Source organism: Mobula hypostoma, chromosome 28, assembly GCF_963921235.1.
Source record: "Mobula hypostoma chromosome 28, sMobHyp1.1, whole genome shotgun sequence".
NCBI lineage: Eukaryota > Metazoa > Chordata > Chondrichthyes > Myliobatiformes > Myliobatidae > Mobula > Mobula hypostoma.
Genome location: NC_086124.1, coordinates 33,712,096 through 33,731,160, shown reverse-complemented (window position 1 = coordinate 33,731,160; position 19,065 = coordinate 33,712,096). Strand labels below are relative to the sequence as shown.

The 19,065-nt window shown below is 46.1% G+C and overlaps 1 protein-coding gene across 1 annotated transcript in view; it reads left to right on the top strand.

The window, feature by feature from the left end:
• The window catches only part of LOC134339102 (gastrula zinc finger protein XlCGF26.1-like), a 72,985-nt gene that overhangs the window by 8,522 nt on the left and 45,398 nt on the right, over positions 1–19,065 (top strand). The window contains exon 2 of the mRNA XM_063035410.1: positions 16,055–17,857. Coding sequence (XP_062891480.1) covers positions 16,728–17,857 — 1,130 coding nt within the window. The 5' untranslated portion in view covers positions 16,055–16,727. The remainder of the gene's footprint in view (positions 1–16,054; positions 17,858–19,065) is intronic.

The window sequence follows — 19,065 nt, the reverse complement described above, 5'->3', positions numbered from 1 at the left end:
AGCTGTCCAACAGCTTGGTAGGACATCTTTTCAGTGTTCCGTATCTTCTGTCCAGTGGGAGGGGGAGAAGAGATAATATTCAGGATGTTGGGTCACAGTGGTATGGACATATTATGAATGGTCGGACACAAAGGGAGTTTAAAGGTACTTGGACCTCGGAATACAAGTACATAGTCCATTGAAAGCAGCTTCCCAGTTAGACAGGGTGGTATAAAAGGCATTTAACATGCTGGCATTCATTAGTCAGGGCATTGAGTACAGGAGTTTTTCTGCAGTTGTATTGGCGAGGCCATGCTCAGAGGACTGTGTACAGTTTCAGTCATCCTGTTAGAGAAAAGGTATTGTTAATCTTGAAGGAATGCAGGAAAGTGTTAGTAGGATGCTGCCAGGGTGAGAAGGCTGGAGTAAGAGGAGATGCTGGCCGGGCTGGGACTTTAAACCTTGGAAAGCAGGAGACCGCGGCGTAACCTTAGAGAAGTGATTAAAATTAGGACAGACATAGGTAAGGTCTTTTGCCCAGGGTAGGTGAGTCTATAACTAGGGCGACATAGGCTTAAGGTGCGAGGGTAAAGATTTAAAAAGGAGCTGAGGGGCTACTTTTTCACGCAGAGGGTGATGAATATATGGGACGAGGTGCCAGGGGAAGTGGTTGAGATAGGTACAATCATATCATACATTATGCAGTTGGATAGGTACATGGAATGGAGGGTCTTGAGGAACATGGGAAGAAAATGGGCAACTTAGACCAGCAGGGAAGATGCGGCAGTCGCAGTGGATTGACACAAGGCAGTGTGGATTTGTGGGAGAGAGCGAGATTTATTTGGGGACCAATGGAAGGCGGTGGAAAGAGACAGGAATTGGGAGTAGTTTGGGGACTGAAACAGAACTGTGGAGATTGTGGGGCAGTGTAATTACTTAGGGGTCTGGCACAGGGTTGTGGGAGAGAGAGAGAGAGAATATGGGATTTATTCAAAGACTGATACAAGATACAAGGGAGAGGGAGAAGTGGACAGTCCGTCATCGTGCTCGACGCTGGCCCCCTAGGCCTGAGTCGACGTAGTAGTAGTAGATACAAGACACTGGGGTGAGATGAGAATTGGGACTAGTTTGGGAACTGAAACAGGAGTATGAGGAGAAAATGGGGCAGTGTGATTACTTTGGGGCCTGGCACTAGTTTGTGGAGAGAGCACTGGGCCGTGGCATTAGTGAGTGGGTTGTCGTGGGTGAGCAAAGCAGTGGAATCAGTTTGAAGACTGGGGAGAGAACATTATGTTAGAATTTATTTGAGGACAGTCATAAGGCTATGGGGGATGATGGGCACAGTGGAATTAGTTTTGGGACTGACACAGGGCTGTGGGATGAGAGCAGGGCAGGGGGATTAGTTTGAAGACTGACAGAGCTGTGGGGAGAGAGTGAGGCAGTGCAATTGGTCTTGGAGCTAACAGGGCTGTGTAGAGAGAGCGAGGCAGTGGAACAGGTTTGGGATTGACAAAGGGCATTTGGAATTGAGCAGGGAACTGCCACAGAGGGTTATGGGGAGAGCGTGGTGCAGTGCGATTAGTTTCGGATTGACACAGGGCTGTGGGGATGGACATAGGGCTATCAAGCCAAAGAGGAGTTGAGGGATTTATTTGTACACTAGGTCTGTGAGGAGGGTACTGGGCAGTGGGATTGCGCTGGGGACTGAAGAGTCTTCGATGAAATGCAAAATCTCCTTAAACATTGAAGAAAACAGACCTCGCTGCACACCTTCCTTATTGTTGCATTTATGTGCTGTCAACAAGAGCTTGAACCCCAGTTGCTTGAAGCTGCTCGCCCTTACTTTCAACTTTGAAAGTTCTTTCAAAGGCTCGACCAATTGAGCCTACCTCAATCCTGAAAGTCCAATCGGAATTTACATCCACGTATACAAATAGCAAGCTGCAATTTATAATTCAATAACAAATTCTGCTGAATTGTCATTAAAATTCCTCTATTTCACTGATGTTCTCATTGTCACCATCAGGAAGGAGGCACAGAAGCACACACTCAGTGATTCAGGGACAGCTTCTTCACCTCTGCCATCCGATTCCTAAATGGACATTGAACCCATCAACACTGCCTTTATTTAATAAATTTCTGTTTTTGCACTATTTTAGGGGAGGGAACCTGTCACCCTTAAGACCATTTATTAATGTGGCTTTGCAACTTTCACACCCTGTTTTCCCTGATGTCCCAATGTGTGTGTTTGGAAATCATGAGCGTATGGTGCTCTGTCCCATTGCTATAGAGTCATCCGAGGCAAAGTCAAGTTTATTGTCATATGTACAAGTAATCGTCGGCACAGGTAAATTAGTAAGTTGGTTTAAAATTGGCAAATTAATTTATTATAGTAATATATACTGGGGTTGGGGAGTGGGTAGCGGCTCCATATGTCACTACTACAGGGCGTGACGACCCTGCCTTACACGAGTCCTGGGCTCAGCTGGCTCCGGCTGACAGTACCCGGTATGAGCCCCTATCCAGGGTCACGGATCCCACTGCCTTGGGGGTATCTTCAGGAGAAGAGAAGGCTGAGGAGTAAACCCCACACAAATCCGGAGTGGAGCCCCTAAGGCGGTTGGATGACGTATCACGTCACCTCCCGGCAGCTCCTGCAGCCAAGCTGATGCCAAATGTACTGCTTCACATTCCTTTGGACCACATCCACGAGGCCGAGAGGGGGATCTTGATGTCTGGGCAGCCCAGGATCTCCATATTCATCGCCCAGGTCTGCGTCTGGGATGGGTGCATCCATTGTCTACTTAGACAGACGGAGCTATGATGATACACTGGGGTACAATGAAAAGCTTGTTTTGCATACTATTTGTACAGATTAATTTATTACAACGGTTCCTTGAGAAGGTGCAGTGAAAGGAGACTATAACGTCCAAGATCATAATCAGACCATACAGATCCAGAACCATCAAACGTTCCTCGTATGATAACCCTTACATTTCCAGAATCATCCTTGTGAACTTCCTCTCAACCCTCTCCAATGACAGCACATCTCCTCTTAGATGAGGAGCCCAAAACTGTTCACGAATCTCAAGGTGAGGCCTCACCAGTGCCTTATAAAGCCTCAGCATCACATCCCTGCTCCTGTATTCTAGACCTCTTGAAATGAATGCTAACGTTCCATTTGCCTTCCTCACCACCGACTCAACCTGCAAGTTAACCTTTAGGGTGTTCTGCACAAGGACTTCCAAGTCCCCTTGCATCTCAGATTTTTGGATTTTCTCCACATTTAGAAAATAGTCTGCACCTTTATTTCTACTACCAAAGTGTATGACCATGCGTTTTCCAACATTGTATTTCATTTGCCACTCCCTTGCTCTTTTTCCTGATCTGCTTAAGTCCTTCTACAGCCTACCTGTTTCCTCAATACTACCTGCCCCTCCACCAATCTTCATATCATCTGCTAACTTGGCAACAAAGCCATTTATTCCGTCATCTAAATCACTTATATACAGCATAAAAAAAAAGCGGTCCCACCACACCAACCTCTGCAGAACACCGCTAGACACTGGCAGCCAATCAGAAAACGACCCTTTTATTTCCACTGGCTGCCTCCCACCAATCAGCCAATGCTCTAACCATGCCAGCAACTTTCCTGTAATACCATGGGCTTTTAGCTTGGTAAGCACCCTCATATGTGACACCTTGTAAAAGGCCTTCTGAAAGTCCAAATTTACCATCCTCTTTATCTATGCTACTTGTTGTCTCAAAGAATTCCAACAGATTCATCAGGCAAGATTTTCCCTTAAGGAAACCATGTTGACTTTGTCCTATCTTGTCTTGTGTCACCAAGTATTCCATAACCTTATCCTTAACAATTGAGGACCATCAGGCTCTGGAAATGTGTCATCCCAGATCCTTCCCTGGTTATTTTAACTTCCCGGAGTATTTTGATGTCAGTTACCCATTTACAGATGTTTCTGGGTTTACCGTCTGCAATGAACCTGCTTAATTAGAGTCATAGAATACTTCGGCCCATCTGATATTTGCCTAGTCGCATGACCTACATGAGGACCATAGCCCATCAATATCCCTCCGATCCACGTACCTATCCAAATTTCTCCTAGATGTTGAAATCAACCCCGTGTGCACCACTTACGCTGGCACTGTGTTCCACTCTCCCACCACCTTCTTAGTGAAGGTTCCCCCTCATCTTCCCCTTAAACATTTCAACTTTCACTCTTAATCCATGATCTCTAGTCTCAATGGCAAAAGCATGCTTGCATATACCCAAGATATACCCCTCATAACTTTGAATACCTCTCAAATGCCCCGCAATCTTCTATGTTCTTGGGAATAAAGTTACAACCTATTTAATCTTTCCCTTTAATTCAGCTCCTCAAGTGACAGCAAGATCCGTCTAAATTTTTTCTGCTCTCTTTCAATCTTATTTCGATCTGTACACCATTCTCAAGCGGAAGAGGGCTCATTGTACAGATTGAAACTAGCAACGTGTAAGCAAAAGGGTGGGGGCCTGCAGATTCGGGCAGAAATATAATCTCTGGATTAGACGTTATGAATGGGAGGATCGAGCAACTAATACATACTTTATACTTTATTGTCGCCAAACAATTGATACTAGAACATACAATCAACACAGCGATATTTGATCCTGCGCTTCTCGCTCCCTGGTTTACAAATATTAAATATTTAAAATAGTAAAAATTAGTAAATATTAAAAATTTAAATTATAAATCATAAATAGAAAATAGAAAAATGAGAAGTAAGGTCGTGCAAAAAAACCGAGAGGCAGGTCCGGATATTTGGAGGGTACGGCCAAGATCCGGGTCAGGATCCGTTCAGCAGTCTTATCACAGTTGGAAAGAAACTGTTCCCAAATCTGGCCGTACGAGTCTTCAAGCTCCTGAGCCTTCTCCCGGAGGGAAGAGGGAGGAAAAGTGTGTTGGCTGGGTGGGTCGTGTCCTTGATTATCCTGGCAGCACTGCTCCAACAGCGTGCGGTGTAAAGTGAGTCCACGGACGGAAGATTGGTTTGTGTGATGTGCTGGGCTGTATTCACGATCTTCTGCAGCTTCTTTTGGTCTTGGACAGAACAACTTCCATCCCAGGTTGTGATGCACCCTAGAAGAATGCTTTCTACGGTGCATCTATAAAGATTAGTGAGAGTTTTAGGGGACAGGCCAAATTTCTTTAGTTTTCTCAGGAAGTAAAGGAGCTGGTGGGCCTTCTTGGCAGTGAACTCTGCTTGGTTGGACCAAGTCAGGTCATTTGTGATATTGACCCCGAGGAACTTAAAGCTTTTGACCTGTTCCACTTGCGCACCACCGATGTAAATGGGGGGTCGTGTGGTTCGCTACATGGCTCAGGGTCATCGTGCAGGAGGGATTCAGATTATTGGACTATTGGGATCTCCACTGGGGCAGGGAGGTGACCTCTTCAATAGGGTTGGGTTGTGCCTGTATTGGAAGGCTCGAATACGCTGGCATGTAGATTTTCTAGATCTGCTCTGGAGAGTTTAAACTAGTCTGGCAAGGGAGTGTGGCGTAAAGTAGTAGTGTGGCAGGTGAGAAAGTTGAGGGGAACATAGAAGTTAAACAGTAATATTAGTAGGTAGGAACAGGAGAGGGAGTGAAGGTGGTCAGATTAACTAAACTACATTTATTTTCGGTTGAGAAGCAGATAGCCCAACTAGAGAGGGGCTACAGTGGATCTCCTGTTGGGAAATGAAGATGAGCAAGTGACTGAAGTGACAGTGGGGAGCAGATTGAGTTTCGTGACCGTAAATCTGTTATTTAAATATCGTTATCGAGCTGTGAAAGGTAAGTGTTTTTTATTACACAGAATGCCAGGTACCTTTAACAGGATGCCATGATTAGTTGTAGAAACAAAATTGAAAGTGGCATTTAAGAGTTTGCATATGGAGGGATATGGATCATGTGCAGTCAGAAGATATTTACTTCAATTTGGTATTGTGTTCGGCTCAGACATCGTGTGCTGAAGGGCCTGTGTTCGACTGCTATACCATTCTATAGAAGGCCAATGTTGATGGCATTTGATTGACGGCTGCTTGCAGGTAAAAGGATATGTTTTCCTCTGCTATACCATTCTATAAAAGGCAAATGTCACCGGCATTTGATTGACAGAGCTCTTTGCGAGAAAAGGGATATCCAAGGCATGAAATGGGACTTGCTGGAGTAAAGGACAAAGCTGGTAGGATTAGGAAGCGTTGGTTGTTGAGGGTCTGATCAGGTAAAGGAAGTAGGTGTATGTCAGGTATAGGCAGCTGGGATCAAGCAAATCCCATGAAGAGTACAAGATGTGGAGGAGTCCACTTTAGGGAAATCAGGAGCGCAAAAGGACATAAGATAACTCCGGCAGTTGAGGTAATGGAGAAGCCGAAGAGATTCTGCAAGTATAGTGAGAAAAATAGGGTGCAGGGTAGTGTAGTGGTTAGTGAAATTACTTTACAGTGTGTGATTACCGATCGGGGTTTGATTCCCACTGTTGTCTATAAGGAGTTTGTACATTCTCACCATGACCACGTGGATTTCTTCCAGGTGCTCCAGTTTCTTCCCACCTTCCAAAGATGTATGAGTTAGCGTTAGCATTTTATATTGGCACTAGAAGTGTGACGACATTTGCGAGCTGCCTCAGCACATTCTTGATGCAAGCAAAGCATTTAACTGTATGTTTTGATGTGTTAATATACATTCAACAAACAAAATGAATTACAAAAGCTAATATACTAATCTTTTACAAGGGAGAGTTCTTTTCCCCTTAAGGATCAGTTTCTTTTCCCCTTAAGGATCATCTACAGTTGTAAGCTCGGGAGGTGGGTGAGGTGTTAAATCATTACTTCTCATCTATATTTACCATCTAGGTATTGGAAACTCATGATTTAAGGGAACGAATTGTTATGTCTTCAAACAAATAGTCATAGTCATATTTTATTGATCCTGGGGGAAATTGGTTTTCGTTACAGTTGCACCATAAATAATAAATAGTAATAGAACCATAATAGTTAAATAGTAATATGTAAATTATGCCAGTAAATTATGAAATAAGTCCAGGACCAGCCTGTTGGCTCAGGGTGTCTGACCCTCCAAGGAAGGAGTTGTAAAGTTTGATGGCCACAGGCAGGAATGACATTACAAAATGAGAGGTGCTGGAAATTTTAGCCACATTAAGATGAATAAATCGCCGGTGTCTTGACAAGTTTATCCTTCGATACTGTAAGAAGTAAGGGAAGAGTTTATATGGGCCCTTACAGAAATATTTGTATCATCTTTTGACATGGGTGAGGTACCAGAAGAACGGAGGCACGTCTTTGTTTCAGAAGGCTGCAAAGACAAGCCAGGGAAGTACAATCTGTTGGGTCTAATGTCAGTGGTAAGAGGGGATCTTGAGGGTCAGGATCTACCAGCATTTAGAAAAGCAAAGACTGATTAGGGGTCATCAGCATGGCTTTGCACGTGGGAAATTGTGTCTCACAAATTTGTTTTTTTTTGAAGAGGTGAACAAGGAGATCGGCATTGTCTCTATGGACTTCAGCAAGGCCTTTGAGGAGGTCCTGCATGGTAGGCTGGTCTGAAAGTGTAGTTCACATGGAATCCAGAGTAAGCCGGCCAATTGGATACAAAATTGGTTTAGTTGAAGGAGACAGAGATTGTAGGTGGAGGATTGGAGGCCTGTGACCAGTGTTGTGCCACAGGGATCAGTGCAGGGCCCACTATTGTTTGCTATCTGTATGAACAATTTGTTAGCATTGATCAGTCAGTTAGCAGCTCATACCAAAATTGGTGATGCAATGCACAATGTAGATGTTTATCTAAGGTTACGATGGGATCATGATGAATGGGGAAGTGAGGCAGGGAATGTTATGTTGAATTTAATTCAGACAGTGTGAGGTGTTGCATGTTAGTGAGTTGAACCAGGGCAGAACATATACAGTAACTGGTCGGGCCCTAGGGAGTGTTGTAGAACAGAGAGACTCAGGGACACTGGAACATAGTTCCCTGAAAGCAGTGATACAGGTAGACTGGATGGTATGCAACACTTGGCTTCATCAGTCAGGGCATTGAGTACTAGAGTTGGGATGTAATGTTGCGACTGTACAAATCATTGATGGGACCACTGTTGGAGTATTGTGCACAGTTCTGGTCAGCCAGCTATGGGAAGGATGTCATTAAGCTTGAAAGAGTGCAGAAAAGATTCACAATGACATTACCAGGGCTGGAGAGCTTGAGTTATAAAGGAAGGCTGGATGTGTTGTGACTGTTTTCCCTCGAATGTAGGAAGGAGGCTGAGGAGTGATCATGTAGAAATATACAGTATAAAATCATTAAGTGAATAAATACAGTGGATGGACATTTTGAGGATGTCCGTTGATATTTTGGGCTGAGATCCTTCACCATGTCCAGACTGTTCATTCCTCTACTTAGATACTACCTGACCTGCTGAGTTCCTCCAGCAGTTTTTGTGTTTTGCTCTATATTTCGAGAATCTGCAGAATCTCTTGTGTTTTATATCTACATTTGTAAGTAGGTTGGACTTTAACAGCTGATGACATTGTTTGTGGGAGCTCGCTGTATTAAAGTAGCTGCTGAATGTTCTATATAAAAACATTGACTGTTTTTGAGACAAAAAAGGGATCAGCCATGATTGAATGGCGTAGCAGACTTGATGGGCCGACTGGCCTAATTTTGCTCCTATGTCTTATGGCCTTATGGAAATGGTGCTTGCAGATACTTCTAATGGTACTTTGCTAACTCAAAACCCTCCGCGCTTTACAATGCACCAGTGGTGATGAAGCGATCAAATGCATGGCTATAAGGTCCTGAATATTGTACGTGAGCTCAGTGGACAAAAGGCTGTGAAGGCTTGGCGGCAGGTATGAGCGGGGCTGTCATTGGTAACACGCACAGAACGCTGGAGGAACTCGGCAGGTCAGGTACCATCCATGGAAAAGAATAAACAGTCGACATTTCGGACCAAGACCCTTCATCAGGACTGGAAAGGAAGGGGGAAGATCGCAGAATAAAACAGGTGGTCTAGCTGGAAGATGATAGGTGAAGCCAGGTGGGTGGGGAAGGTCAAGGGCTGGAGAAGAAAAAATCTGATAGGAGAGGAAATTGGACCATAGGAGAAAGGGAAAGACAAGAGGACCCAGGGGAAGTAATAGGCAAGTGAGAAGTAAAAGTTCAGAGTAGGGAATAGTAGTCATAGTCATACTTTATTGATCCCGGGGGAAATTGGTTTTCATTACAGTTGCACCATAAATAATAAATAGCAATAGAACCATAAATACTTAAGTAGTAATATGTAAATTATGCCAGTAAATTATGAAATAAGTCCAGGACCACCCTATTGGCTCAGGGTGTCTGACCCTCCAAGGGAGGAGTTGTAAAGTTTGATGGCCACAGGCAGGAATGACTTCCTATGACGCTCTGTGCTGCATCTCGGTGGAATGAGTCTCTGGCTGAATGTACTGTGCCCAAACAGTACATTATGTAGTGGATGGGAGACATTGATCAAGATGGCATGCAACTTAGACAACATCCTCTTTTCAGACACCACCATCAGAGAGTCCAGTTACATCCCCACAACATCACTGGCCTTACGAATGAGTTTGTTGATTCTGTTGGCGTCTGCTACCCTCAGCCTGCTGCCCCAGCACACAACAGCAAACATGATAGCACTGGCCACCACAGACTCGTAGAACATCCTCAGCATCGTCCGACAGATGTTAAAGGACCTCAGTCTCCTCAGGAAATAGAGACGGCTCTGACCCTTCTTGTAGACAGCCTCAGTGTTCTTTGACCAGTCCAGTTTATTGTCAATTCGTATCCCCAGGTATTTGTAATCCTCCAGCATGTCCACACTGACCTCCTGGGTGGAAACAGGGGTCACCGGTACCTTAGCTCTCCTCAGGTCTACCACCAGCTCCTTAGTCTTTTTCACATTAAGCTGCAGATAATTCTGCTCACACCATGTGACAAAGTTTCCTACCGTAGCCCTGTACTCAACCTCATCTCCCTTGCTGATGCATCCAACTATGGCAGAGTCACCCGAAAACTTCTGAAGATGACAAGACTCTGTGCAGTAGTTGAAGTCCGAGGTGTAAATGGTGAAGAGAAAGGGAGAGGAATAGAGGAAGGGGTGTGGGGGGTGGATTTGTTTACCCAAAGCAGAAATCGCTATCCATGCCATCAAGTTGGATAGTTGAAAAGGAGACCCGTTGTAAATAGGGGGACTGTTTCATTGAGCAGCTCTGCAGCACCCACCAAAAGCAGAACTTCCCAGTGCCAAACATTTTAATTCCCATTCCAGTTCCGATGTGTTGGTTCTGAGCCTCCTCTTGTGCCAAGATGAGGCCACACTTGGGGTGGAAGAGTAACAGCTTATATTCCGTCTCGGTTGCCTCCAACCTGATGACATGAATATTGATATCTCCTTCTGGTTTAAAAATATGTCACTCCCCATTCCGTCTTCTATTCCCCACTCTGACCTCTTACCGTTTCTTATCTGCCCATCACCTCCCTGCTGTCCCTCCTACTTCCCTTTCTCCCATGATCCACTCTCCTTTCCTATCAGATTCCTTCTTCTCCAGCCCTTTACCTTTCCTGCCCACTTGGCTTCACCTAGCTATCCGTCTCCCCTTCTCCCCCTCTCCCCCTCTCCCCCCACATTTGCGTATTCCCCCTTCCTTTCCAGTCCTGAATAAAGATCTCAGCCCGAAACATAAGACGTTTGTTCATTGCATGGGTGCTTCCTGACCTGCAGAGTTCCTCTTTGTGTCTGTTGCTTTGGATTTCGCACTCCAGTAAACAAATTTCCCCCTCCCTTCCTCCATTCCCCATTCGGACTTCTCCTTACTTCTTCTCACCCGCCTGTTACTTCCCCCTGAGTCCCCTCCTCCTTCCTTTTCTCCTGTGGTCCATTCCTCTCCTATCAGAGGTATCAGGGAGGGGTATCACCTCTGGTGGGGGAACATGTCGCGTCCTTTTTAAGGCAGTTTGTCCACCTTTGGTCCCCACCTGGCACTCAGCTCTCACCTGTGGCTCCCCGTAGCTGTCTGCATGCGACAGCGGCCACACCCCAGGCAATGGCTTTGACAAGCCAGCTAAACCAGGTGAGAGTAGCCGACGGGTCTCAAACCCTCGGTGAGATAGGGAGATGTCTATCCCAGCATGTGAAGACAGACTGCGGCGGATTGAGTGGACGAGACCAATGGAAGGTCCAACGGTCAAGAAGGCGGTCTCTGCAAGCGTCGTGGAACGTGTAGAGCAGGACAAGACACAGAAGATGTCCTGGTCATCCACTGCGTCTAGTCCCATGTCCAGCCGTCTCAACTCTGTCTTGCCACTGGATCCAGATGGGAATTGGGAAGAGAGAGTGAGGCTGACGCTGCGCAACTCTCCCTCACTTAAATCCAAATCACGCGCTAGTCTCGACAGCATCAAAAAACAGCCGGCTGGTGGCGTAGTGGTATCAGCGCTGGACTTCGGGGTGAGAGGTCCTGAGTTCAAATCCGGCCAGCTCCCGTGCACACTCTCCATCCATGCTGGGTTGAGTGTCGAGTTAGCAACTCGACCTCATAAAAAAAAAAGTACTAATGCTGTCGAGGTCTTCATCGATGACGATGGATGAACCTTATCAGATTCTTCCTTCTCCAGCCCTTGACCTTTCCCAGCCAACCTGGCATCACCTATTATCTTCCAGCTAACCTCTTTCCCCACTCCCCACCTCTTTATTCTGGCAATTTCCCCCATCCTTTAGACTGAGGTCTGAAGAAGTGTCTCAGCCTGAAACTTTGCCAGTTTACACTTTTCCACAGATGCTGCCTGACCTGCTGAGTTCCTCCAGCGTCCTGTGTGTGGGATTCTTTAGAAAGGGCGAAGAAATATAACGCAAGTACATGTGGAGCGGCCATTCTTTTGAGTGGGCCAGTGTTTAGGCGACTTCGGGCTTGGGCGAGGTAAAGTTTCGTCCTTTTGTTGATAGTTGTTCACTCTTTGTCATTTAGGGATAGTGGTGTGGTGAGAATGGCTCTAGGGACAATGTTTTGTTCTGTGTGTGGTATGTGGAAATTCTGGGAGAACTCTAGTAAACACATTTGCACTGCGGTGCCCCCTCTCAGAAAATGTACTCATGAACTAGAGCTGCGGTGCGATTACCTTTGGCTCATACAGGAGAATGAGGAGGTGATAGATAGGATTAATCAAGGTTTGCTGGAATTGTTCAGGAGAGTTTAAGCTATTGTTCCAAGATGTTCGGCACAGCTTTGTGGGCCAAAGGGCCTGTATTGTGCTGTAGGTTTTCTATGCTTCTATGTTTTTTTTAATTTGGCAAAGGAATGGGAATGGCAGTGATAGGCTGAGGATCAGGTAGTTAGTTTCCAGACAAAAGCAGCGTGTAGTGAGACTCCTAGCAAGGAGAGGCAAGGCAAAATTACAGTCAACAGGGTGTGTTGTAATATAAAAGGCAGACAAAATTGAAGAGAGTGAATACAGGACTGAAGGTGTTAAATTTAAATGCTCGCGGTATACAGAGTAAGGTAAATGAACTTGTAGCACAGTTACAGATTGGCACGTATCATGTTGTGGGCATCGCTAAATCATAGTGGAAAAGATTTATAGCTGGGAGCTTAAAGTACAGGAATCAAAAGGACAGGCAGGCGCAAAGGGTTTTGGCAGTCCTTGTGCAGGATTCCCTTAAGGCTAATTTGCAGGTTGAGTCATTTCAAGAGTTTTTAAGCACTGGTGAGGTCTCACGGAGTATTGTGAGCAATTTTAGGGCCTTTATCTAAGAAAGGATGTGCATGTGCTAATATTGGAGAGGGTTCAGGGGAGGTAATTCCGGGGGAGGCTTGTCATATGAAGAGCATTAGAAGAATGAGGGGTGACCTAATTGAAATCTATTGAATGTTGAAAGGCCTAGTTAGAGTGGATGTGAAGAGGATGTTTCCTGTAGTGGGAGAGCCTAAGACTGGAGGACACAGCTTCAGAATAGAGAGGCGTCCTTTTAGAACAGGGAAATGGAGGAATTTCTTTAGTCAGGGAGTGGTGAATCTGTGGAATTTGTTGCCACAGTCAGTTATGGAGGCCAAAGGAGATTGATAGATTCTTGATAGATTAGTTAGTCAGGGCATTAAGGGGTATGGGGAGCAGGCAGTAGATTGGGGCTGAGAGGGAAAATGGATCAGCCATGATAAAATGGTGGAGTAGATTCGATGGCCTAATTCTGTTCCTATATCTTATGGTCTTAAGGTGTTGCTTTGGATTTCCAGCTTCTGCAGAATTTCACGTGTTAGGGGTTCCATCAGCATTGGTGTCCGCACCGCGATTGAAGGACATTTGCTGCAAGCTAAGGACACACCGTGGTTTTGCAAACCTAGGACAGTCCTGGACATTTCCCCCTCTCTCAGCCGTACGATCTGTACCCCGGCCCCCGGGAGCTGGTGGCTGATCAGCGAAGCTGCTGGTGCCATTTCTGAGGTGCGTGTGCGTTGCTGGAACCATGACAGATAGGTGGGTCTCTCATTCATAGGGTTTCTCTGTGTAAAGGCAGCCATGGGTAACACTTCCAGCACTTTCTCCGCCCGAAGCACAGGCAGAGGGAATGGGAGCGGATGTATCTCCCAGACACTGTTGTACTCCATCTATCTAAATGCAAGGATTAGAAACTTCGAACAAGAGTATAGTTCCGAGCAAGAAGAATTCTGAAGATGCTGGGAATCAAAGTAATACACATAAAATGCTGGAGGAACTCAGCAGGCCAGGCAGCATCTATGGAAAAGAATAAACCATCAACGTTTTGGGCTGAGACCGTTCATCAGGACTGGAGAAACGAGATGAGAGGTCCGGGTAAGAAGGTGGGAGAGGGGAGGAAGAAGTACAAGGTAGTAAGTGATAAGTGAAATCAGGAGAGGGGGTGGGGTGAAATAAAGAGCTGGAGAAGGGGAAATCTGGTAGGAGAGGACAGAAATCCATGGAAGAAAGGAGCAGCAGAGGGAGGTTATTGGCAGGTAAGGAGAGGGGGCAATGGGAATGGAGAATGATGAAGATAGGGGGCAGGTACAGTAAGTTCATGAAATCGATGTTCATGCCATCAGGTTGGAGGATACCCGGACAGAACCTGAGTGTTGCTCCTCCAACCTGAGTGTTACCTCTTTGCAAGAGTGTGAAGAAGAATTAAAATGGGTGGCCACTGGGCGATCCATTTGGGGCGGCAGGTGAATGGGATGAGGAGACTGGTGGAGTGGTAGGTGAGGATAAGAGGAACCCCATTACAGGTGGGGTGGTGGCTGGATGGGATGAGGGCAAGATGCCCTCCTTTTTTTTTCCAACGACAAGGGCTGTCCTTTCTCCACTATCCCAGAACTAATGAGATGTCCTTCTTCAAAGAAAGGGGCTTAACTTCCTCCACCATCAATCTGCCCTCACCCCACTAAGATTAGGGTTCCTCTTGTCCTCACCTTCCACCCCACCAGCCTCCGCATCCAGCACATAATTCTCTGTAACTTACACCATTTCCAACAGGACCTGATCACCAAGAACATCTTTCCCTCTCCCTACTTTCTGCAAGGATCACTCCCTACATGACTCCCTTGTCCATTTATCCCTCCTGGTAATTATCCTTGCAAGCGGAACAAATGCCACACCAAACCCTACAACTCCTCCTTCACTTTCATTCAGGCCCCAAACAGTTCTTCCAGGTGAGGTGACAATTCACCTGTGATTCTGTTGGAGTCATCTGTTGTATCCTGTGCTCCTGGTGTGGCCTCCTGTATACTGGTGAGACCCGACGTAGATTAGGAGACTGTTTCGCCAATCACCTGTGCTCTGTTGTCCAGAAAAAGTGGGATCCCCCGATGGCCACCTTTTTCAATTCTATTTCCCATTCCCATTGCATGCCAGTCCATGGACTCTACTGTCGCAATGTTGGAGGAGCAACATCTTGTATTTCGTCTGGGTAGCCTCCAACCTGGTGGCAATAACATTAATTTATTGAACTTCTGGAAATTACCCCCCCCCATTCCTCATTCCTATTTCCCTCTCTCACCTTATGTCCTTACCTGCCTATCACCCCCCTCTTTCCCCTTTCCTTTCTTTCATGATATTCTGTCCTCTCTCATCAGCCCTTTATCTTTCACCAATTGACTTCCCAGATCTTTATTTCACCCCTCCTCTCCCCGATTCCATCTATCACCTACAAGCTCGTACTACTTTCTCTCCTGCACCCCCCCCCCCCCCATCTTCTTACTCTGACTTCTCAAATTTTTTTCCGGTCCTAATGAAGGGTCTTGTCCCGAAACGTCAACTGTTTACTCTTCCATAGATGTTGCTTGGCCTGCTGAGTTTCTCCAGCATTTTGTGTGTATTACTAATATAGTTCTGAGTCAATTGGTGATGAAGAGTCTACCTTCCAATCTGTTAGTGCAGCATGGAAAAAAAAGAACAAAATCCTTCCATTAGTTCTTGAAAAAATCAGTTTCGTTCTACCTCCTCCTCTTTTGGACCTCTCTACCAAGAGAACATGTTTTGTATCATTTTCTCTGGGTACATAATGATATCAAACACCTTTGTGCTGGGTGACAGGTAACCTGTAGCTTTCACATCACCAAAGTGCTATGTTCTACCGAGAAACACTATTTTTCCCTTCATATTCATTGGCATTCCATTGATGAGTCCATCACCAACAATCACCAGCGGGTGTGGGGGAGGTTGGTCAAAATAATTACGAAGTCTCCAGAATTGGCCGTGTCATATCATGTGCTCTTTTGTGACGCTGTGAGACATGACCAGAACGTGAATTGGTACTAATAGAGAGACAAATTGAGCCAAGTCGCAGATTAAAATTGGGTAGAAATGTTCCATTCTTATACAGACAAGAGGACCGTTAGAGAATTTGATGGTCAGTCTAGATGCCTTGAGCAGTTCCTGGAACTTGGTTTGAACCTCGCTGTAACAGTGTGATGTCAGAGCTCACCGTAGGGCCTAAAATTATCCCATCTGATTAATTATCCCATTAATGTATTTTTGTAAATCTTCTTACAGGTTAGAAGAGGCAAAGAACCTGTGTACAGGAATCTCAAACAACACATCAGATTTGCTGTCTCTGTCCAGGTATTTAAGGAGTGACCAGATATTTCCTTTGTAACACCAATATATCTGTGGTTTATCATTGGAGATGAAGAAGTATCGCATCCCAGCTGGAAATGTGCTTTGTGCCTGACATGAAGTTGTCTGTTGTAATTCAGTGAAATTGGCTGGAATCGGGGTGCTGAGAACACGACTTTTGTTCACTAGAGATCAGTTCTTCACCTGCACTGACGGATTCACGACATCTGACTTCCAACATTGTGAATTTTCAGAGAACTTTGCAGGGAGATATCATTGTGGCAAAGAATTCTTTCATGCAGCCAACCCCCAGACACAACAGTGAGGCCAGTTACCCGCTCAGCTGTGGGAAGGGATCCAATCAGTCATCTCACCTGCTGAGACTGTAAGAAGGGATTTACTCGGTCATCTCAACTTTTGGAATACCAGTCAGTTCACGCTGGGGAGTGGCTGTTCTGTTCAGACTGTGGTATGAGATTCACTCAGTCATTTCAACTTGGGTACGTCAACGAGTTCACACGGGGAGAAGCCATTTACATGTTCGGAGTGTGGGAAGGGATTCATTCGGTTATCCCGTCTACAGAAACACCAGTTAGTTCACACTGGGGAGATGCCGTTCACCTGCTCAGACTGTGGGAAGGGATTTCCTCGGTCATTTCATCTGAAGGAACATCAGCGAGTTCACACTGGGGAGAGGCCTTTCACCTGCTCAAACTGTCAGATGGGCTTCACTCGGTCTTCTGACCTGAAGGCACATCAGCGAGTTCACACTGGGGAGAGGCCATTCACTTGCTCAGACTGTGGGAAGAGATTTCCTCGGTCATTTCAACTGAAGGAACATCGGCGAGTTCACACTGGAGAGAAGCCATTTACCTGCTCAGACTGTGGGAAGGGATTCACTCGGTCATCTCAACTGAGGGCACATCAGCCAGTTCACACTGGGGAGAGGCCGTTCACCTGCTCAGACTGTGGGAAGGGATTTACTCTGTCATCTCAACTATTGTTACATCAGTCAGTTCATGCTGGGGAGTGGCTGCTGTTCTGCTCAGTCTGTGGGAAGGGATTCACTCGGTCATTTCAACTGAAGGTACATCAACGAGTTCATACTGGGGAGAGGCCATTTACGTGTTCAGTGTGTGGGAAGGGATTCACTCGGTTATCCCATCTACAGAATCACCAGTCAGTTCACACTGGGGAGAGGCCATTCACCTGCTCAGACTGTGGGAAGGGATTCTGTCGGTCATCTGACCTACTGGCACACCAGTCAGTTCACACAGGGGAGACACCATTCACCTGCTCAGACTGTGGGAAGGGATTTCTTCGGTCATCTCACCTGAAGGAACATCAGCGAGTTCACACTGGGGAGAGGCCGTTCACCTGCTCGGATTGTGGGAAGGGATTCACTAAGTCATCCCATCTACAAACACACCAGCGAGTCCACACGGGGGAGAGGCCATTCACCTGCTCAGATTGTGGGAAGGGGTTTTCTCAGTCATCTCAACTATTGGCACACCAGTCAGTTCACACTGGGGAGTGGCCGTTCACCTGTTCAGACTGTGGGAAGGGGTTCACTCGATCATCTCAGCTGAAGCTACATCAACGAATTCATACTGGGGAGAGGCCGTTCATTTGCTCAGACTGTGGGAAAGAATTCACTCGGTCATTCAGCCTGCAGAGACACCAGCGAGTGCACACTGGAGAGAGGCCGTTCACGTGTTCCGTGTGTGGGAAGGGATTCACGCGGTCATGCATCCTACAGAGACACCAGCAAGTTCACACTGGGAGAGAAGCCGTTCACCTGCTCTGACTGTGGAAAGGGATTCTCTCAGTCATGCAGACTACAGAGAGATCACTCAGTTCACACGGGGAGAGGAAGTTCACATGTTCCATGTGTGGGAATGGATTCACTTAGTTATCCCACCTACAGACACACCATTCAGTTCACACTGGGGAGAAACCATTCTCTAATTCTGGATGTGGGAAAGGATTCACTCACTCATCTGACCTTAGACAACAGGTGCAGGAGCAGGCCATTCAGCCCTTCGAGCCAGCACCACCATTCACTGTGATCATGGCTGATCATCCACAATCAGTACCGTTTTCCTGCCTTCTCCCCATATCCCTTCACTCCATTGTCTTTAAGAGCTCTATCTAACTCTTTTTTAACCTTGTGACGCACACTAAGTTCACTCCAGGGAAACAGTTTAAGTAACCTCCATATTTAACCATCATTATTGGTGAATCCAGAGGCAAGTTCTATTGATTAGATTATGAGGACAGGCAGTCCTCTTTTAGGGTCATTTAGTAATGCATGCATTAAGAAATGATACAATATTCCTCCGGTGAGATATCACAGAAACACAGGACAGACCAAGGCTGGAAAACTGACAAAAACCACATAATTATTACATATAGTTATAACAGCGCAAGCAATACCATAACTTGATGAAGAACAGGCCATGGCACAGTAGAAAAGTTCAAGGTCTCTCGAAAGTCCCACATCTCACGCAGACGGGAGAAGGAAGAAAACTCTCCCTGCCATGCCCGACCACAGTCCGACTCTGAGTCGTCCGAAAACTTCGAGCTCCGATCAGCCCTCCGACACCGAGGACTGAGCACCATCTCTGCCAAGTGTTTTGACCCCAGCCCCGGTCTCCAGCAGCAGGCAAAGCAGAGGATTTTGGGGCTTTCCTCCAGAGATTCTCGATCGCACTGTAGCAGCAGCAGCGAACCGGGCATTTCAGAAGTTTCTCCAGATTTTCCTCCATGCTCTCAGTGCTGTCTCTATCAAATCAGAACTGTGCACGGCCCCTATTTACCAAATACGATATCATTTCACCGGAGAGGCTACACGTGATGTCGAACTCTGCAATTATTGCTGCCACTTATCACACCCAGTTCTGCAACCTGATCACAGGGCATGCAAAGCGCTTCTTCTGCAGATTTTC